Source organism: Brachyistius frenatus, unplaced genomic scaffold (assembly GCF_029030835.1).
Source record: "Brachyistius frenatus isolate BFR_SWC_R1_liver_20210118 unplaced genomic scaffold, ASM2903083v1 Contig_18, whole genome shotgun sequence".
NCBI lineage: Eukaryota > Metazoa > Chordata > Actinopteri > Embiotocidae > Brachyistius > Brachyistius frenatus.
In genome coordinates, this window is record NW_027210617.1 from 4,926,753 (window position 1) to 4,949,066 (window position 22,314).

Below are 22,314 nucleotides of genomic sequence, written 5' to 3' on the forward strand. Positions count from 1 at the left end.
AGAACATGTTGGTATTATGTTTTGTTATTAATACAGGTGGTCTCAAAAACCTTCTTAGTCTGTATACTAACTACTCAAAGACTCACACACTCAGGCTGCAGTTCAGAGAAAGGTATCAAACCACACCAGTAGCTAAAAACAACTTCTCTGCTCTTTATGGTCCATTAGGTCTAACCTGTTTGTTAGCTTACATGTGCCACATAAGCATTAAACTGGTCAGGGGGTTATACATGCAGCAAGAGTAGCTTGAGTAAGTGTCCAAAGACATTCTGCCAGGTTTGGAAATTCACAAGCGTTGGAGTACATCAGCATTCAGTTCAGTTAGTTCTCTGTGAAGGACGCCACCTTTAAAACTGACAAGTTGTATCTCTTTAATATTGATGAGGTACATTTTCGCTTTGGATAAAAGCGTCAGCTAAATGAAATGTAATTTTCAGAGTACCAGTTTAAGAGCAGCCGGTCACCACATGTCATTCTCTGTAACGGTTAAAGCCGTCATTGCCTCATTGCATTGTCCTCCCAGTCATAGATACATGTTCCCATGTCAAAAGGCCGTGTTTTATACTGGTTAGTTACACACGGACTGCTGCTGAGAACAAACCTGTGACTTTCTTCAAAACCACCAAACACAGAACATCTTTCCACTTCACCTTTCATTCCTACCATCAAACCTAATATTTGGATAAAAACAAAGACCTCTACCTCTGGTTGCTAAAATTTCCCTTTATATTTAAATAGTGTAATGTATGTACATGTAAACTAAGTAGCTGCAATATTCAATAGAGACACTCAATGAGGCAAGTCTCTTTAAAAAAAAAAAAAAAAAAAGGCACTTGGGAGGCATTTTAAACCACTATGGTATCATGCCTTTCACACTTAAATATGAAAACGGTGGATAATGTTTCTCAATGTGAGACACTTATAGGTCACAAACTGTGTTAAAAACACAGATGAGCTGATGTTTGACCATTTCATGGAAAGAACTCAGCACTGCATTCAAGCACACATAATACATCTGGTAATGACTGGCACCACCAAGTGGTGAAATTTGGCAACTACAAGAGACTAAGCAAGAAAAACAACAAAAGCTGAGGTTACTGGAGAACCACTACAGGAAGAAATTACTTGTTTTCAGTATAGGAACTTACTGCGTAATATGACTGTGGCTTTAAAGCGTATAAAAAAAAACCCCCACATAATTCAGTTATACCTGTACATTTAAAAAATATTTACAATAACCTGGTGTGAATTTGTACACCATCTAAAACCAAGTCTTTTTTTCAGGCATCTGTAGTTCACTCTAAATTCCCAAGAACCACCAAGTCCACAAATTAATGTGTGTGAATCACATTAGTAAAAGTGGCTTGTCTATTATAGTGTACAGCTGCAGCCAGTGTACACTTAAAATACAAGTGCTTATTGCCACATGGGGCTTGTACCATGCTGTGGCAATAACCTTGAGTCTCTCTTCTCGCTCCACCTCTCTCCTCATCTCTACTTCCTGCAGTTCGGCTTGTTGAGGATCTTCCTCAAGGTTGTGTTCATGTAGAAGGGCCGGTCTGCGGAACCGTCGTTCACTTCCAGATCCCACACTAGGAGGCAGCAGTAGCAGCGTGTTAAAAACCGAGATCACAATTTAAAGCGTCATTTTGTACATTTAGCGTTAAAATCTGATATTTCTGATATCTTCAATTTCCAAATTAAAACCTTTGAAAATGCACTTGACAATACTTCAACCATTTATGTTTATTCGAAAACAACGAGTCACATTTTCATTGGATTCATTGATAAAAAAAAAATCTCCTATACAAAAAGAACACTGAATAACCTCCAGACAGATGTGTGTATTATACTTAGTATTAAAACAGCACAACATCTGAACCATCCAATAAAAAATTTACCAAAAATGGCTTTGACATCCTTTTATAAATTGTATCTCAAAAGTTCCTGGTGTTAGGTCTAAAACCACAGAGTAAGAGAACCATTTTTTTTTTATTTTTTTGTTTTATTTTTTTCACAACTAGGCACATAAACTAGTGGCTGCATTCAAAAGTTTCCTGAAAACGGTCAGGTTCTGTTCAGATTTTAAGCAAAAAACCATTAAATGTCTTTTGAAGTCTTGACCTCCCACAGTCTCCGTCTGGTTTACAGTACCTCTATGAGCGTAATGGAAGCTTTGAAATGACTGAGTAATTGATGTAAAAGAAGAGACGCCTGTTTTGCTAAGTGCAGATTACACACCACTTTTGGAACTGTGTGTTTTGTGTTAGTATAAATATGGTGGATTAAAGCAACCTATAAAACCAATGGTAAACACCAACAGCCAGTAAAATAATCATGCTACACAGAAGAAATAAATCACATGGTTCTTTTACCGTTATGTGAAAGTGCATACAAAACATGATTTTACACTTGAAGACCAAAGTGCGACAAGAGGGTGCCCCAGAAGTCCACCACTTTTTTTTGTCTTTTTTTTTTTTTTTAATGATGATGCATAATGCAATGGTCCATCAGTGGCATCTGTACATTTTAAGGTCCTCATGTTTGTTTGGGTAAAAATGCTCATATCGTTTTTATCTCAGCCTGCGCATCCGTCCTGCGAGTTGACACGTACCCTCTCAGTAAGGCAGAGGTCAGAAGAGAATACAGAGAAGAAAAAAAGAAACGTGAACAAAAGCGTAGCAGAAAAAAAAGGCAAGTATATGAGTTGGCTCAAGAAAGGAAGTGAAAAGAAGTCTTTATTTCCAGTCTCCTGTGCCTTTTTTTCTGCAAGGACCTGAAGTAACAGCATGTCCTTTCATGTCCAGGTCATTCCTGACCAGGCTGGGATGCATCTAGTTTTTAGCCCTACAGTACTTGCTCTCGAACGTCCAGACCCACACACATACAGCAGATATAGGAGAAGTGAGTCAGAGAGTCAAAAAGTTTAGCAAAACGGCCGCACATCGCTCAGGAGGCGGCGCATGATGAGGCACCCTCCTCTCCTTTGCGCAGGATCTTGTGCAGGCCAGGAGACATGTAGTAGGGCCTGGAGGAAGAACCATCATTCCTCTCCAGGTCTTCACCTGAGACCAGGGCCCCACAGGAGAGGAGGAGCAGGAAGAGCAGACAGAGTGACAGCCAGGAAGAGAAAGGAAAGCAAAGGCTTAGTGCAGATAAATAAACATGCAGGAATTAAAGAGCTCAAAACAGTGAGTGAGCTGGGATCAGTTCTTATTTTACAATCGGTTTTAAAAGGGGGAAAAGAATTATACTGCACAGCTGACATTAGATCTTTAACCGTCACAGCACTGGTCGTCATATTCTCACTGTGGCATGTAAAGCACTGAAGGACCAGCATACTTACAGAAGCACAGGAACAACGTGTCCACACACATGGCATAGACGTTAAAAAAGCCGTGTGCAATCATGTAGGATCCAAATATCACCGTCTGAAAGAGTCAACGGGACACAGTCAGCGTGCTTTGCATTGTCAGCTTCTGTCAGGCATTTCTGTTTTAATGTGCAACGACAACAACTGGCATTTCAACAAACACCAAAACCATCAAGAAGACTACAAAACGCTGAGTCATACATCCTTCAGTGGAACTAATTAGCTTGTGCAACACTGTAAAATTGTTAAATGGAGTTTAACAACTTTTCACAGATAAGTTTTGAGACATTGAGGAAACAGTCATTGGAAAAAAACTCCATTATAATACACATTTTTTAAATGCTGTATTACAGGAGAAAAGCAGTGAAGTGAAATTAAACTAGCGTCCAACTAATGCAATGCTAACTATATTTTAATCTTCCTCTGCCGTTATTTTTAACAATGTACAATTATAGGTACCGACTGAGCCCGAGAAACAATCTATGGGAATAATTTACGCCTTTACCAGTAGGAAGACTTGAAACAAAACCAAACACCACAGAGAATCTCACTCAAGTCCTTTGTGTGCACAATGAATGGTCCAACTGAGAACACAGTTATACCTCCTTCAGTCCGAGCACCTTTTATTCAATCCAAACCAGACCCTGTTACCACGGTTACTACTTATCACACTTGAATTCCTTACCAGAGGGGGCACCCAGTAGTAGTTTAGTGATGGCACCTCTTCTTGAAGAACTGGTAATTTACGTGAGAAGAAGAAAAATGCAAGAGCACCTGAAAGGAAAAGCGACTGAGTGACAACCGAAGATATACACATATTCATGCGTCAGGTGAAAGACATGACAGGAATTTAGAAATCTAACCTTTTTGTCAAACTCTTAAATGCTTTGGAAGAAGATTTACACTTTTAAAATAGGGGATTCCACAGAAGTTATAATTTGTTAAAAGGGGTACAATGAAGGTCTTACAAACATAGATCAATAAATTATACATTACAAACATCTAAGAACAAAACAACACTCCATGGTGAGAGGTTAGGCAGTGTAAGATTTATGTTTATTTTCTGATCTCATAAACTGAATTTAAATCGAGTCAGAGAACTATTGGACTGTAAATTTCAACTTCTACTGACAAAAACTGAACGAATACGTGAGACAGAGTTTGTGCAGTGCAAAAATAACTTAGAGCAAGAAGATTTATCATCCTTCTTACATTCAGGAAGATATATCATCCTGCCTCCTCTGCAGTTTTTTTTTTCTCTGCCACTGTTTGTCACTTCACAGAGAGTGCGGCTGACATGAAACTCACCAACACTCCCCGAAATAAGCAGTTTCCCCAAGAAGAGCAGAAAGTCTGTCACCTTGTCCAGGACAGCCACCCTTCAGAGGAGGGAGAGAAATGTGAGTGTGGAAGAGAAACGCAGCAAAGAGCAGAGAAATTGAGAGGACAGTGCCATGCACTGTGACGCAGACTCAACAGAGATTTAAATGAGTGCAGTCACCATTAAATACAAAATGGTGGTTTATTAGAGAAAATGTGCAACTGCTTAAAAAACTAATTTCTTCATTGCTTCATCAACATGTATACAGTAAATCCTGTTTTGGGCCAAAATCTTATTCAGACATTTAATCAATTAACTTCTATTAATTAATGGAAAAAACAAATTTTAGTGTTTAAAATCTAAGACTGAAACTTCATGATGGAGTACAGTAAGACGTGTTGTCAGTTCACGTCTCAGCAGCAAGTCATGTGAGCTCTAATGAGGGTTTTTTTTAGACTTGTGGATCTGACAGAGACATTTAACAAAGGTCTTACCGAACCACATTCCTCATCAAGAGGAAGAAAGCATCCTTGGAGGAGGTGCAGAAATTTTTCCCATATATTGCTATCTGTTGGTGAGAACAAATTAGAGAGTAGTGGGTAGTTAGAGCTTTGAAGTGTAAGCTTAGACCAATTACCAGCTGACTGATGTGAATAAATCAATAATGCTGTTGGAAATGACTCACCATAATGTATGCATTTCTGTTTATAAACTTGATGAAATGTTCCAGGCACCAGAAGCAGCATTTGAGGCAGCATAGCAAGAACCGAGTGCAGGCATTTTGAGAACCTGGGAAAACATCACGATCAACATCTCATTTGAAACAATCATTAAAGTGAACAGGAGTGGGATCATCGGGGCCTTAAAGAGTTCCAGCTTGCCTTTCAGTTTGTGATCCAGGTACGTGAGAATAATTCGGATCATCTGCACCACAGAAAGGATTAGAGAACCAAAGGCCAGAGAACCTGTGTGATAACTGTGATACAAGAAAATTCAATATTACATGTGAACATTTAACATGACAACAACTAAATGTTTTTTTTTTATATTAGAAGCAAACTAGAAACACCAGACCTCCCAATATAAACATTGGCAACAAATTAAAACAAAAAAAAAAAAAAAAAATACATTCAACTCTAAATCTAGTAAATCTCAAAATATAACATCTCAGCTACCCACCGTATGGCTCTGCTAAATGAGGAGAACAGTGGGCAGGCAGGGATGTCCTTTGGCTTCTTCAGGGCCCAGTAGTAGGAGGCGAAGGCCCCGGCCAGCGTGCACTGGCCCAGGGCGATGGTGAAGTTGACCAGCCAGAGGAACACGAACAGGTTACACAGATGGAGGACTAAGATGTAGCGGTGGTACATGCTCTCACCACCGTAGAAGGCGAACATGCATTGTGACCCGGGGCACACTTTGGTAACGTTGGTTTGGCTGAATGTCTGAAAGAAAGCAACAGATTTGATCTCGATGTGCAGTCGGGTAGTCGTGATGCGATTACTGAACATCTGATTAGAAGTATCTGTCACCGTAGTCCAACAACTCAACCACAGAAAAAAAAACTGGTGTCATTTTTCTCTTCTTGTCTTTTCCTCCACTCTGCCTCTATCTTGAATGTAAACAAATAATTTTTCAAATGCATGGCTTTGAGGTAACCTTGTAATTGCAAAGTGACCACATAGCATATAAATGCTTTTAGACACCCACATTACCTTACACAGACCCAGGAGGCCCGGCTGGCTGATAAATAACATCGGTCAAATAAGGGTTCGCAGCTGTCAGCTATTAATTGAACTCTATTTACGTCAGAACATCTCATCTATTTACATTACGAGGTTTACTCGTAGGCAATAAAGAAGCTATTACACTCAAAATTTTATTGATTAACGTTGCATGTGATAAAAGATGTCCGACAAAGAAATATTTTGCGCGGCAAAAAGTGGCAGAGGAATTACACAGTTACAAAAACAAAAAAATGAAAGCCAATATCTTTTTCTGAAAACAAAAATTAGCAAAATGAACACATATTCCAAGCAGACAAAGTTTTTTTTTCAAAGCAATTGATCGTGTAAGAGAGTGTGGGGCTCACCTGTGGATCGCATGTGAGGTTTGCATACATGCATTTATTGTCAGCAGGCGTGACCTTGTAGACTGCATTGCCAGAAGATGCTAAAAAGCTGAGGGCAAACTAGTTAAGGGCAACACAAAAATGTATTTCCTACACAAAATAATCTTTGACATACGATGATATGTAATTGGCCTTCATTTGATACTTTAGTTACGTATAGTCACATGCTACTTTCACATGCATCATATATATCATTGTAAAACTACATCAACTACAGTGGTACCTCATAATCTGTTTACTTAATATAATATATGATCTTGTAGACAATTCGAATAAACCGGATGTATTGTTTCTCCAGTAACTCCAGGCAGTACGGAACTAGCAGAACTCCTCTACCTCTCCAGATAAAACCATTCTCAGTGTCTCAGTAGTTAGAAGGATACACTGCTGTGACCGCCCCGTAAGCGATGCAGATGGCCAGAAGGAAAAAGGTGATGACAGGGTAGAAGAGAGTGGACATGATGTAGCTGATGGCCCTAGAAGTCAAACATTATATGCATGAAAAAAAAAATGAAGAAAAAAAAGAGTCAAACACACCATTTAAATAACAGAGCTTTCATCCATACTTACTTGCTTCCCTCCTTCAGTAATGCAATAGCGATGCGCAGCCTCGACCTCAGAAATATCAGCATAATCACGATGATGGCCTCAATCACAGAGAGCGAGATCACTGCAAAACAAATGACGAGTCAGTGGGCAGAAACAAATATGTTACAACATGTCCAATCGATTACCCAAGTTAGTAAATAATTTAAATCCACACCATCCAAGTTGTGATGCGAGTTGTGGTTGTGAAAAGCTCAGCAACAAACATTGTACTATGGCTACAGTGAAGGGGTTTGGAATTCAACTCCTTATAGAATAATCAGTAGTAATCATACATGTGCTCAGTAAGGTAAAGGGAGGGTAATGGATTACAACATACTGAAGATGAACCACGTCTGGCTATGCTGAAGGTAAACGTTGAAGTCTGTGTGGAAGCCGATATCGGAGATGGTGACATTAGCACCCGGCTTCTTGCTCAGATTACTGTACTCCCAGTAACAGTGCCAGATACCTGAGAAAAACAAAACATGACAGAGATCAGTCTCAGATCTGCTACAGTTTGTTATGACAACAGAACTGATTACAGCAAGACAGTAAGAGAGTCACATGTAAAAAAAACCCCCAAAAAACGCCTCCAACATGTGTACTTGGTATGAAGTAGCCGCTGGCAAAGTGGGTAGTTGTCTTTGCAAACTCACCGTAACCGACTGTGGTGATGACACCAAAGATGATGAGCCACAGAAGCACACCAGCGGTGAAGCGCAGCAGCAGGATGAAGAGCAGACTGACCACCATGGTTATCACCAGACCTCTGCAACAACACAAACATATAGTCGTGTGAAAAAAGAAGTACACACCAAGTCAATTATTGGATTCTTTTTTTTAGACATATTTGGAGAAGCAAACACTTGATCCTCTTTAAAAATAAAAAAAAATAAAAGTGCTAACATAAAAGTGATACTCAAATTGACATTTTAACATTTTGATGATTTGAATGAATAAATAAGAGATCCTTCACATTTATCACACCTTAAAATCCATAAAATCTGAATCCCAGATTAGGTGCAGTGATGGATTCTTTCTTATTATTTAAGCTTCTGATTTTGTCTTTGATACTGAAGTGTGTGGCATCTTCATGGAAACATCTAAAGAGCTCAGGAAAAAAAGGCCTGTGGACACCTATGAGTCTGGCAAGGAATTTAAACAGATCTTCAAAATATTTCAAATGACTTACTACACTGTAAAGAAAATCTTCTACAAGTGGGGTCGATTTCAAACGACAGCCAATTTGTCCGGGGCTGGTCGGCCCAAATTCACCCCATGAGCAGACAGTCTGATGCAAACAGAAGTCTCCCAAAATGTCATTACGGGAAGGTAACTCTTGCAACCCCGCTGAAATGTTGAGTCCCCAAACGGACCGTACACGCAAGAAAACCCGCAAACATCTTGCAACTGAAGGAATATTGTGTGGATGAGGGGGGAACAATTTCAGAGATGGAGGACAATTATGCAAAATGCCTCCAAGAAGGCATTTTTGCTGACAGGGCAAAACTAACTTCTGAGGCCAAGTGTGTATTTACTTTTTCCGCAGAGAAATATTACATCCGTTGATACTTTTGTTGAACAAATGATAGAAAAAGCGAATTTTCCTTGTGTTTATGCTCAGGTATATCATCTTTAGCTATAGGCACCGTGCAAGAGGGCTTCAGCTGTAGTTAAAGGCTACAGTAAAGAGATGTCATCAAGGAATAATAGGAATTATTCATTTTTATATTTTACCATCAATGTCACTGATGGATCTCTACCCACATCATTCATAATAAGACATGAACCATGAAAATAGCCCGAAACCATTCTTACATGAGGATCCAGAACCAGGAATTTGCATAATCCTCAAAGATCTTCATGCCAACTTCTTTGGCATTCAGCAGACTGGCAATACCTCTGTGACGGAGTAACAAGTGCAGATGGGAAAAAAGTATGAAAGAGAAGAGGCATCACAAAGGGATTTAATAATGCAGAGAGGAAATGTGGCAGGTGTATGTTGATGCATCTCTTAGATTACTTCTCAAAAACATTTTGACACTTGATTTATCTTTAATGTTCTCACTGTGAAACAAAAATGAAAACAGTTTCAAAATGCTTTTGATAATGTCAGCACTAACAGCTACTTAATAGTATCGGAAGGTCGGGAAAATAAATTGTGAGTTACATATCAGTGAGCCACAAAACAGATTTAGTGTTACTGAAGCGCTGTTAAGCAATAGTTCCTGCAATATGACAATAAATGGTACAGCAATGTGTTACTTAAGATGATACAGAGGAGCACCTAACGGCATAGCACATTGTAATGGATGTGTCAGATCAATAACCTCTCTTTTTCTGTTAGCAATAATCAGTCACTATATCACAGTGTAGTGATAATCATAGACTATTAACTAAATGCTAACTTCCCATTTCATAACAGAGGATAGCTCAGCTTCTGAGCTCAATAAAAAGCTTCACTTGCTTTGGCACTAAAATAAGGGCCAGTTAAAGTAATGGCAGCAAAGTCAGAAATTGACTACTGCAATGGTTGACTGTCGAGGCACTGCCCTATGACTCTCATAGAGCTCTGAAGTCCAGACTTGAGGAGGGACAAAGGACGACATCACGTTGGGACAAACGGAACACTAAAAGCGGTGCTGAAAGCAACCTTATGAGGTCTTAGTCCGCTTCCTAAAGGTCACCGTCCATACACAAAAGTTTTGCATCACATCCAGCATCTAGAGCAAGGGAACAGACCTAATGACCACCAGGGGGCACCACGTCACTCTCTATTTTATTTGACACAAACTATATATGGACTCACAAAGAAGTAGATGACTTGATGTTTTGAGGTAGATATGCCACAAACAGTTTCATTAATCTGTCCTAATTCCCGTCCATTGCTGCAGGTGAAGGCATGTGGGGATGGATTATCTTGATGAACAGCACAGGTAACAGCGTTAATCTACATAAAGATACTGGCCATAGCACAGGCAAAGCTAGAAAGCTGAAATAAATCATATTTGTGTGACCTTTCGTCTCTTTGCTGTGGTGCAGTTACTTTGCGAGAATAAGAAAAGCATTAAAATCACATTATATTTCCTACAAACAAAATGTGATCACAGCAAACACAGAATCATGTATGTTTATATAATATCAGCTCACTGGTTTAAATACATGATCTCTCTGCTCATCTGAAGTTTGGTATGTCAGACCATTAACATGCTGATAGCGTAGATATACAAAGCAGCGGTCAAAAGCTTGTAGGCACCCCTGAAGTTCTTCTACTCTATTAGAGCTTGTAGGAAAGCTGCATTTTCATGCAATAAACATGCACACTACTTTGAATGTGACTGGACACATTCCTGGGCATCAGTAACATGCCCACTTGTCCTACCCTTTTATATCTTTCCAGAGCTCTCTGGGTGCAGAGTTGGCATCCCTATTGACAGTATAACAGTTTAAAAACACTTTACTCTAGAGGGCAAATTATTTTTGCACAGAGACATGCCAATTCTCAGTCTAATGACAACGTATGTGGTTGCACAAATGGAGCAAAGGTACAGCTTGCAGGGAAGCAGGTCTTACTTGGCAGCATCTTTGAGGTCGTTGACACTTCTCTTGTTGTTGTCCCCGTCTTTGAAGTTGGTCTGATTTGCTACAGTTAAAATTCCATCTCTTCTAATGAAATCAGGGAAGCACCGCTGAAGGACTGCAACAGTAATGATGTCTTAGTGTTTAGTGCATTTGCAAACAAATAATAAGTTATTGTGTGTTACGGTCATTACAAGTACTCAAATTCACTTACAAGGTCTGCTGGGCACAATCATGGACGGGCAATCTTCATCTCGTATGACTTCTGCAATCGACTAAAAGGGAGACAAAGGAGACAAAGGTTCACACAACTGAATACAATGGATTTATCGCTGCTCATTCACTCATCATATTCTTTAACATAGAGGCTGGTATGGAACGCTTTTTTCATTAAGATAACTGGTCTTTGTTTCGCTTAATTCTGTCATATAATGCTTGTGCAAAATGTTTAGTGATCTCTGCAATCCTCAGCATTTTTTCTTTCAAAAATTGGGATGTAATTTGAAGAGTTCTGTTTTTTTTTTGTAGTAAAGCTATGGGATTTGGCAAAAATTGGAACTCGAGGACATTTTTTTTCTTCTTAAACAACTACCTAATAAAGAAAAAATCCTAAGTAATTACTTTCTATAATACTGCGCATCATAGATATTAGGAAATATTTTAGCTGTCATTTTTTTTTCTCTGAGTCATAAAAGTGATGTAGCTTCACAAAATAGGCAGTCTGTGACTAATACAGAATGTATGAGCTTCATCTTCTGTAAAATCAAGTGCTTTAAATTTGTAATATATAAATTCACCACAGTGAAAAATACAGAGTGGAAGGCCGCATAAAACTTATTAAATATATCATACTGTGAGAATACACTGACACAATGAAGTGTAATGATTGGCAGCTTAATTCTCATGATAAAACCACATTTCCCATAAACCACATCACTTTCGGTTTTGACAATTTCTTCAGGTGGAAAGGTTTACTTTGCGCTGTAATGCCTTCAGTTAACCTTCCATGTAGAAACTTATTTAAGGAGAAATCACAGGAATTTTGCAAAATTGCACCGAATTCCTGGAGGGACAGAAGAATGATTTGAAATCTCAACTTGAAACTCACCATAATTAACTGAAGCTGATGTCAGTTTTAAATCAAAACCTTATACTTAACTTTGGATGTCTTAAACGAATAAAAGTAGCTCCTATTTTCAAGAAAAATAATCTCACTTTGGTATCACTAATCGTGAGCAAGACCAGGAAGTCAGATGTGATGGAATTCAGCAGAATCCTGTTTGACGTAAAACTGTCCCACTTGAGATGATGTGAAAGGGAAAAACTATGATTCAGTTCAAACAGTATGACTGTGCTCCCACTCAACACCTCACTTTGATTCTTGCACACCATCATACCAACGTCATAGCCACTGAACTGCTGCCAGTCGACAGAACAGGGCTGTGATGTGCATGAGTGGCTGCAAACTCACTTCCGCCGGTCTCTCGAAGCCCATTCAAATAAGCTCTTCATTATTGTGATAGCACAGATTGAACTGATGAAATGATTTTCTTGCAAAATTATGAAAGTGTTTCTATGACAGAAATTGTCTAAAGGAGGTCTAAGAAACTGGAACACAGGAGCAAAATCCATTTTTGTGTTTGAGCATCCCCGTATAACTTTCATCTAGTTTGCACAAAGACAAAACAGACCATTAACTACTGGCTCTCACCTTACTGCCAATCTCGAAGCCCGGCTTGCAGAATTGCTTGTAATATTCCCAGTTTTTGGTATTCTTTGCATCCAGGAGAGTTGCAAATCTGTCAGGGCACTTGGAGACGCAGAGCTGGAGAGGCAACAAATTCTCTTAATGAGAGCGCCCATCAATCTTGCATAATCAAGCGTGGCGGAAAAGCTGGAGTGGAACATAAAGCATTGTACAATGCGCTGCTAGGAGGGTCTTCATTCAGTCTCTTACCTGGGTTGTAGGGCACTGGAGGTTAATTAAAACTGCAGGACTGGCACATTTCAACATGTTGAAGTAGAATAATATGGCTTTGTTTCTGTGGAGACAAAAGATGAAGACGGGTGTCAGATTAGACAGATCTGAAAGACCATTACTATGCAATGTTTTATCAGCAAGCATTTCAGCATGCACACACACACACGCACGCGCGCACGCACACACACACACACACACACACACACACACACACACACACACACACACACACACACACACACACACACACACACACACACACACACACACACAGTGTAGTAAAACTTGCCAGGATTAATCACGTCATCTCCGTGTATTGTATTGTAGTCAAAGTCTATTGTGAGTGTAGAGATAACAATGGAAAGCTGACAGACAAATTGGACAACATAATTATTCCACTGTACAATAATTTAAGAAGCAGATATTTCTCCACTCACACATTGTGGGTGTTCTGCTGGCCACAGAACTGACCGTGGCTGTCGGTTGGATAGACGACCTTACGGGGGTCACCATGGATCCAGGCTGAAAACACACAACGCTTTTATATTTGAGCTGCTCATTTTAACATGTGTGGTCTTACTAGACACATACACAGTATACTCATGTGTCGCACTTATTCTACCTACTGGAAGTAAGTAAGTAAGTAAGTACATGAGGTCAATGGACAACTCATTACCCTCTTTTTCAGACTCTCTCCAGTCCTAAAGACAAATGCTCGCAGTCCTCAGCCAGTCTCAGGTGCGTGCAAATCCAACAGCTAATCTATTTTAATGTAACAGAGAAAATGATCTGCCACCTAAGGACAAGGATTATTTTATTATTAAGGGACACCTGGATCAAATATAATTTATTCGAGGGAGTGCATGAATGCATATTAATTAAGAGAAAGAAACAAAAAAACAAAAAAAGCAATCCAGTTTAATTTGTTCTGTTGTGTTTCTCTAGATAGTAGGAGTATTAGCCCTTAAAATGAATTTACTAAGCAATTCTTCCGTTTCATTAATTTGGCCAACGTAAACAAAACAGTCTCATGGCCTTTCACTTTGGCAGTCAATGAAGGATTGTGCTGAACGTGAGACAGCACATTAAAGATAAGTCATTGCAGGGACGATGAAACTGAAAACTTATGGAGAAAGAACGCTGTGTTCTTCAACTGATTGCAGACATGTCAGTGTCTATTTGAAGTTACATCCATTGTCATGGCTCCTACTCTTTTTAAATTAATGGGAAACAGTAAGTCCTTCCCATGCCCAGATTGAGACGTGACTCCACTGACAAAAAGCTGGCAAGAGACAGCTCTTTAGTGACAGCATTGGGACTGTATTTCTCCCTACTATGTGATGGATGTCATGCATGCGTGTCAAATAGATGAAAAGAGATGTGCGATCAGGTGTGCTGAATTCAAAAAAGGATATGTGTGTTTGTATGAGAAGGGGTAAAAGGAAAGTGGCTAATGGGAACTAGAAAGAGGAATAAGCGGAAAGGAAGAAAACTTGAAAGGCAAAAAACAGAAATGAAGGGAGGAGGGCACAGAAGAGGCATAAAAGTAAAGAGCAAGAAAAAATAAAAGGAGAGCTGATGGGGATATTCGCTGCATGGCTACAGTTAAGACAGACAAAGTGGATTCTGTCACACTCGAGTGAACTAAATGGCTACAAGAACATTTGAATGAAATGAGAGCCAGAGGGAATCATTGGTCACCAAGTCAAAAACTTAACTGCAACACAAAACAGATTCACTAACATACACTCAATGAAAATATAAACGTTTCTGTTTTCACTCCTATTTTTCACGAGTTGAAGTCGAGACTTCTTTTTTGAGGGTTATTTCAAATTTGACAATTTTATTAAACTTATCACCATTTACAGATAATCCATCCATTTGACAGATGTTTGCACATACTAATGCTGATTAAACAGCATGAATTTGGCCTTAAAGACAGGTCACAATAAAAGGCCACTCTAAAATGTGCAGTTTTATCATGCAACACAATGCCAAACATTTCACAAGTTTTCAGACTGCAAGGAAGTCCACCAGAGGTGCTGCATGTCAATTCAATGTTCATTTTACCACAGTAAGCCGCCTCCGATGTAATTTCGGAGAATTTGGCAGCACGCACACCTGCCCAGCACTGCTCGTCTTAAACAGGGGAAGCTGGGTTTCTCAACACCACCACACTTTTAACACGACTTTTTTTTTTTTATGAATAATCAATCGCACAATTATGAAAAAGTCAAACAAACAACAACCCCAAAAAAGCTCGTTTTCCTTTGAAGTGCTGGTGTGTCCTGGGGAGCGGAACAATCCGTGTTGTAAATTAAGATTTTGTCAAATTACCATCATACTGTCATAACACAACTTATGACCGCTTGTTGCACATGTTTGTGTGTCATTATGAAAGTTGCTGCGATGTAATCACCAGCAGCAATGTGTCAAACTCACCCACAGTGCCCAGAGCGATGTAGCTGAGGATGGCAATAACAAAGATAACACAGCAAACCACATCCGTGCAGCTCCTGGGAAGGAAGAAAAGGTGAGAAAAAATAAAGATGTGTCACACGGGGATCTAAGATTCTAAAATGAAGTTATTTATGAATGATTTGTTATTTTGTGAGTTTCCCAAAATCAGTAACATAAGCAAATACATTTAGTAATGAGTCCTTCGGGGGAATTGGGAACTCGTTTGTGAGTTTAACCATTTCGTTGTTAGTAATTGTGATATGGCTCCTGTATTGCAAGTGAGTTTTAGCTCAATATGAAGATGCAGCGCGCTTGCTTCCAGGCATGACAAAGTGTCATCTGTATACTGTGTTTTCCGAGAAACTACAGTGGAGCTCTCCTGACTTCTTGATGAGACTCTGAACCTCCCCCCCCCCCCCCACCCCCCCAAGGTTCACTGTCCCACAGGCAGAGAGAGACAGCTATTTGAAGATTGCCTCTCTCTTCCCAGTAGCCTTGGTCTGCTAGGTTAAAACAGCATCTAAGAGTCTTTATTCACTGTCTTAGTTTCTCCCGCATAACACGCTTTCCTCCCCTCCCTCCCGCCCTGAGAGAAGCTGTCCCTCCAAGCCCCTTTTTCAAAACCATTCAGACTATAAGTACGAGGCCCGGCCATTAATGAAGACAAGTTCATCCCACTGTGCCCAGTAGTACCATACAAGGGACATACGTAGCCTCCCTCTAACACCATATGCTATTGAAATTGACTTGAGACCCTGGTCTCTTCCAGCTTTCAAAGCCAAGGTCAAAGGGAGGCCCGAGCTCAGAGACGTGACAGTGTTTCCTCTGTGTACTTCTTTGAACAGTGGATCGTCCTTGTTTTGTATGCAGCATGGTTACATGGTTGTATACAGACACCACTTCTGCAGAGCTTCCCAAAACCATTTCACAATTAACAAGTAGACAGAAAGAGCGACTACAGCTGTGACGTGCACACATAATATCAGCTGTGGAGGAATCCATACACAAAAGGGACAATAGCTTAAACAGACACGTTTACATTAAAATGTAAACAAGTCTACCAAATACAATGCTCGGTTTAGCCTCTTCGATTTAGGGTCAGCTGTGTAATTTAAGCTTGCATTGCAAATGATCCTGGACTGTTTGCAAGTGCAGATGCAATTAAGAGATCATTTTTATGGTTCTGCATTAATAACTGCAGTAAGGCATGCCATTTAGTTTTACAGGCTGCTCTGGTGGATTGGTTTGCTGAATTTAACAACATAAAGGACTGGAACTCTTTTCAGTCCCAGCAGGACTGCTGATACTCCTTGTTTCTCATTGCTGAATAAGATTTATCATCACTACTATCTGAATTGCATGAAGACTCCAGATAGTCGCAAATTCAAAATGTTAATTTTGCCACTCATAACCTAAGCAGCATATTATATAATGGACTCGTGGACGATTTCAGGAAGAAAACTCAACATCAGCCAAACCAGCTGACACTTGATTTACAAAAGACTAAAAGTAGAGCTGCACTATTTAGATAATCAATGGATTACTTAATTAACAGAGAAACTGGCAAAAATAATTGCTGGTTGCAGCTTCTACAATGTGAGGATTTGCAGCATTTCTTTTTCATAAATACCAGTATAGCTATGGTCAAACAAAACGAGTCATTAAGAAAATTTTATTGGGCATAATTATAGCATTTTATTGACAAAAAGAATTCAGAAAGCAATCTACAGATTAGTTAATAGTGTAAATAATTATTACTTTCATCCCAAACTAAAAGGCATAAAGCTTTGGGAACCTGTGACACATATGAGGGTGCAAACCATTTTTCTGTGGGCAAGAACATTATTTTTTGGAGATAAGAGACAAACAAAGGCAGCTAAAGTGAGCACAGCTCTGCTAAGTGAAGACAGCTTTACACTGCCAGTGGATATGAGGTTGAATGAAGACAGCCTGAGATACGACCCGCAAAGCTGTTGCTGATATTGTGGATATTTTTAACAATGGGAGATGGGAAAGTATAATTTCATTTCATTCAAAAAGATCTGTCTGGGTTGCTGTCGATTTTTGCATTCCTTGTCATTGGATACATCTCCATCCTTTATGTGGCAAATAAGTTAGCAATCACCGAGTCAAACATCTTAGGTAATTACAGGGTGAGATATGAGGGTTGGGACCGAAATGACCTTTCCTCTCCTTTAACGTGACAGTTACTGTAGATCTACTGTTGCTTTCCAACTCCCAAGATAGCAAAGTGCAAACACAGCAGCACAGTGCAAAAACAAAGTCACCTTTGAAGCAGACAAAGGTCAGCGTTGAAGGGAAGCCGACAAAGAGGGAGGAGAGTGAAAACAATTCTGCTTCGCTGTCTTATCTCAGGAAAACATCGTTAGGCAAAAGCTATTTGGATTCTGACCTGGCCTCAGTCCCAAACTTCAGATGTCTTCAGATGTCACTTACACATACTTTGACATGGGGACATGCCCTGCTTGTGTATGGTGGTGGCAAGCAGTGCTGCATTAAAATTAAAATAAAATAGTGCTACTGAAAGCTTTGTCAGTGCAATAGGAAACTTTTGTGTCAGAGTTATATTTGCAGGGCTGATATTGTGCAGGAGCCAAGGTGACACAGATGGCATAAGTGCCACAGAATAGCGTGGGCACCATTGTGGTGTGAATATGACAGACTGTCCCTGCTTTGTAACAGACATTTACAGGAAGGAGGGCCAGATTTTGCACACAAAAGGGATATTTCAAGTGGTCAGGAGAGCCATGAGGGGCAATTGTTCAAGTGAGCAGTTTTGCTGACAAACACAAGGCTCCTTTAGGTGAGTTGTGACACATGCTGGGACGGGAGAAAGTCTTGGATTTATAGTTACAGTGCACATTTATATTGAACCACACTCTCAACGGAGCACTATAAAAAGGAATGATTGCATCACATTAGCACTGCACTTGGGTATATTTTTGACACTGATTGCATTCGTGTGTTTACAGCTATTGCCCGGCAGAATCACCACTACATCATGTCCACCTCTGTCTGGCCTGTAGAGGACTGCTCAATAACCAGATAGGGTTACTTCATTTAGGCTTTGAGCTTGCACGAAAACAAGACGACCACAGAGTTGGTTCTCTCCCAGTTCTCATTAAGAAAAGCCTCTGGGCCACAGAAACATCAAAGTATCCCCGGTGCCTTCACCCAACTGTAGCAGTGAAATGGGATGGAGAGGGTGGGATAAAGAGACTGAAACGTGCCTTCACAGCAGCCTGCCGAACTGACATTGAACATAAAAGAGATAAGAGCCTACATTACTGCAGAAATGACTAAATCATCAAGAAGAGCCCATGGTGACACCCTCAGGGGGTTTTGCTTTATTGCAAAACTGTGCTCTTCATTGTGCTAAAGAAATCGGGTTGTCTTAAAATGTAAAATTTATTTCTAAAATCTCATTTATTCATTTTTGGAGGGGCCAACCAACCTTCAGTTTGTAGTTCTTTATTCTTATATGTCGAGGATCACATCTACAATCACAATAATTTTAGACTTTTTACATCAGGGTTTTTCAATCGATTAGTTGATCCACAGAGAAAACTGGTAAATAATCAACCATTTACATGATCAACTGATGTTAATACTTGATAATGTAGGTATAAACCATTTTCAGGTGTTATAACCAATCATGTTTTTTTTTAACAATAGTTTCAAGTGCAAAGCCTTAATGATGTGTGGATTAGTCGGTGCCAATACTGCTGACTACACATGATTCTTGGTATCACATATTTCAAGATAAACTCTTTTATCTGAAAAAGCTGCTTCACACCTATGGCATGATGTACCAAAGGTCCACACCACCTGCAAAAAAAATGTCCAAACAGATCTACTAATGACGTGCAGTGAGGATTTCGTCTTCCGAATGTGCAATTTAACACACGTTGTCCATTTTGCGTCTTTGAATGCAAGCATACGTAATATTGGGCGTTTCTACTTGAAAGTGCACAAGCCTCGGAGGGGAAACGCAAATACATACATTTGGCACCCGCAATGATATCTACTACACCTGAAAGTAGAAAAAGGAGAAGTGATTGCGTGTGTATTTTAGTTTGCGGAAAGGTTTGTATTAATCAGATGTCCACATCTGGAGAGACGGCTGCTCTTATTGTGGTGAGAAGGAGATGCAGGGAAACCACAGAATATGTAGAGAACGTGGTTTTACACCCGTGGAAACATTTTTGAGATGACAGAGGCTTAAATTATTCAGACATATCGTCTGTTCAGCGATGACATTTCTGAGTTATTGAATGAACTGAATGATGATTGACAGCCAACAACAAGGAAGAGCCACGAAACACCAGCAATTAAAAAAAAAAACATCTTACGACTCAGCATTTTCCTGCCTCTGGGTCATTCTAGCGTATCGCTGCTTGGATATCCTACCCAGTCCCGTTATACAGGTGTGCTGTTCCAGGGCCTGAATGTGTCCCGCAGAATTCACAGGTAGCTTCATAATGTCCCCACTTAATGAAACCAATCCACCTGCTCATCACAGAACAAGCTGGACCTGCTGATCGGTGTTTGTTAGAGGAATCTCATCCACCGTCTTCCCTGTTTTATCTGCTGACGTTTTATTATTAATCCTTTTTTTGGGGGCCTTTTGTTTTTCCCACAGTATTGACTTTCTTGCTGATAATCTCCTATACAGCATTTTGTTCATGTTATATTTATATTTCTTCATTTCAATGGGATCAGATTTCCTTTTGCGGTCATTCTGTTTTCCATTGCTGGAATCACTTTAACACACGCAAACCCCTCATTTAAATACAGCCAAGTCAGAGACGCAAATACTCTTAATAAAACACCCGCTAAACAAGTGCAAATTAAATGTGCAAACTTTTGGAAAAAACAAACAATTTAGAACCCTTTATTTGAGATCTTAGTAAATCAGGCCCCACAGTGTGTTCATTTTACTTTGATGGTAGCTACTCCCGTCATCAGCAACACCCGCCCCCAAATCTCTGTTAGCCTAAACAAGCAAACGGCTTAGTGAACGTTGTGTGAGGTATTGCTACAAACAATACCAGTAACATATTAGGATGTGAACATTTTGACACCATGTTCTTAATATATCAAATAAAAGTTTACAACTGAGACTCACTCATCGTTAATTCTGTGTACAAGTCCCAGTGCCTATCTATGAGCTGCACAGAGAAGTTTCAAGTGTTTAATTTTGTTGTTATTGTTCTGTATGTGTAGTTCCTAGAGCATCTACGGTACCCATGGTACCTTTAGAAACCAAGTACAGCCCGATTTTAGAATTTTGGTGTAAACTTGGTACCAAAGTATTGATTCTCGTGACATCCTGAGTGTCAACTACATCTGTTTCCTCTGTGCATCTCACTGGCGCCTAATGTGTGTCATTGGGTTAATTCCAGACACCAGCTTGACTTATGGCCATTGATCTGTGTGATGGAGAGGAGAGAGCTGCCAGCACTCAAGCCTCGATCTTTATTAACATAGCATGGCGAATAATCAATGTGCCAGCGCTCGGACAGGGGTGCCAAAAAGATTATACAACGGGCAAAATCGATATACATAGTGAGATGTTTGGCAGGCCGGGTCAAATAAAAATTCCTTAAAAACTCCAATTGGTGTGTGAGGTTTCTGCATCTGGTCAATGCAGGTGGGTGATGATGAAATGTCTCTTAAATGTGTTTGTAAAGATTTTGACATGCAAACGATGATGACGTTGCGTACCTTTGATGAACAGGCCCTCTGAAGTTTGGGTCAAACTTGCGTGGTTCACCTGTAAGACACGGACAACATTGGAGACTCGAAAGAAACTGTTCAAATACACTGACAGAGTGCATATACAGTAAATGGTGGAATACCAGCTAAAAGCTTATGAGAAACATTTTATTACACCATAAAGTGTCAAAAGTAAATCTGCTGGGCCATTTAACTGGCCAGGACAAGCTAAGTAGGTAATTTCACAGTGCATGTTTCATAGCAGGACTAGGAGAAGGAGGGAACACCTTACAAAAATTGTGCAGTAAAGTCAAAACAATGTAGCGTGCATGGAAACATAATAAATCATTATAACACCTCTTAATCCAAATATCTTATCTGGGTCACAGTGAAGATTCTCCACCATAAGTCGCCCAAGGGCCTAAATTCAACTGTGCATGTTTAAGTGTGACATAGCGCATTCATTTGATCCCCAACTAGTGTCCACACCAGTTGAAACTAAGTATGACGCGTTGCCGAGGACCTATTAATCATCACACATCGACTGTAATATCTCCCAGCAGCTGGTGCAGATTTAGGGGCAGCACGAGTGGGCCTATCTCCCATCTGCCCATTTCACAAACTGATCATGTCAAGAGGCAAACAAGCCGGTCTGGCTTCAAAAAGTGTGAGAAATGAATGCTCTGTACTACACACATGAAAATATGGGTGACCTGTTTTTAAATGTACAATAAAATTACATAACTCCTGAATTTCCAAGCACAGCTCTCTTTATATTTGTATCAGTGAATCCAATGAAAAGACAAAAATCAACAAACTTATTACAGTAACAAGTTCTGTCTGTGTCCGACTTCGCTTATGCCTCTTTAGCACCACAGCCATCCAAGTTTCCTCTGGGGTAATTCTACAAGGGCATTCTCTGGAGAGTAGCACAAGGTTGCGCAGAAGTCAGTGATACGTTTCTGTGTGCACACTGAGAAATAAACTATTTGCCTGTGTTTATGTTTGTTAAGTATCAATACTGTAGCTTATAACAATTGAATGATTGGTTTACATTCAATAAAATGCACCTTCTCATCTCAGCAGGGACGACATATTAAAACAATACTTTTAAAATGCATTTTCCATTTAATAAAATAAAAAAA

The 22,314-nt window shown here is 39.8% G+C and overlaps 1 protein-coding gene across 4 annotated transcripts in view; it reads right to left on the bottom strand.

Annotated features, from left to right (window-relative positions):
* Positions 1–590: 590 nt before the first annotated feature.
* The window catches only part of slc44a5b (solute carrier family 44 member 5b), a 34,505-nt gene continuing 12,781 nt past the window's right edge, over positions 591–22,314 (bottom strand). The window contains exons 2-23 of one of the 4 annotated variants that reach the window (XM_069695032.1): positions 21,179–21,227; positions 15,413–15,486; positions 13,408–13,492; positions 12,947–13,031; positions 12,701–12,814; positions 11,204–11,264; positions 10,984–11,107; positions 10,793–10,837; positions 9,229–9,312; positions 8,067–8,179; positions 7,748–7,879; positions 7,393–7,492; positions 7,206–7,298; positions 6,784–6,871; positions 5,874–6,136; positions 5,576–5,670; positions 5,380–5,483; positions 5,189–5,262; positions 4,682–4,752; positions 4,059–4,147; positions 3,347–3,431; positions 591–1,592 (exon numbers count right to left, since the gene is read on the bottom strand). In XM_069695032.1, the coding sequence (XP_069551133.1) occupies positions 1,495–1,592; positions 3,347–3,431; positions 4,059–4,147; positions 4,682–4,752; positions 5,189–5,262; positions 5,380–5,483; positions 5,576–5,670; positions 5,874–6,136; positions 6,784–6,871; positions 7,206–7,298; positions 7,393–7,492; positions 7,748–7,879; positions 8,067–8,179; positions 9,229–9,312; positions 10,793–10,837; positions 10,984–11,107; positions 11,204–11,264; positions 12,701–12,814; positions 12,947–13,031; positions 13,408–13,492; positions 15,413–15,486; positions 21,179–21,227 (2,126 nt within the window). In that variant the 3' untranslated portion in view covers positions 591–1,494. Of the gene's footprint in view, positions 1,593–1,726; positions 3,066–3,346; positions 3,432–4,058; positions 4,148–4,681; positions 4,753–5,188; positions 5,263–5,379; positions 5,484–5,575; positions 5,671–5,873; positions 6,137–6,783; positions 6,872–7,205; positions 7,299–7,392; positions 7,493–7,747; positions 7,880–8,066; positions 8,180–9,228; positions 9,313–10,792; positions 10,838–10,983; positions 11,108–11,203; positions 11,265–12,700; positions 12,815–12,946; positions 13,032–13,407; positions 13,493–15,412; positions 15,487–21,178; positions 21,228–22,314 lie in introns of those variants that run through there. The other 3 variants (XM_069695031.1, XM_069695034.1, XM_069695033.1) reach the window with 3 other exon arrangements.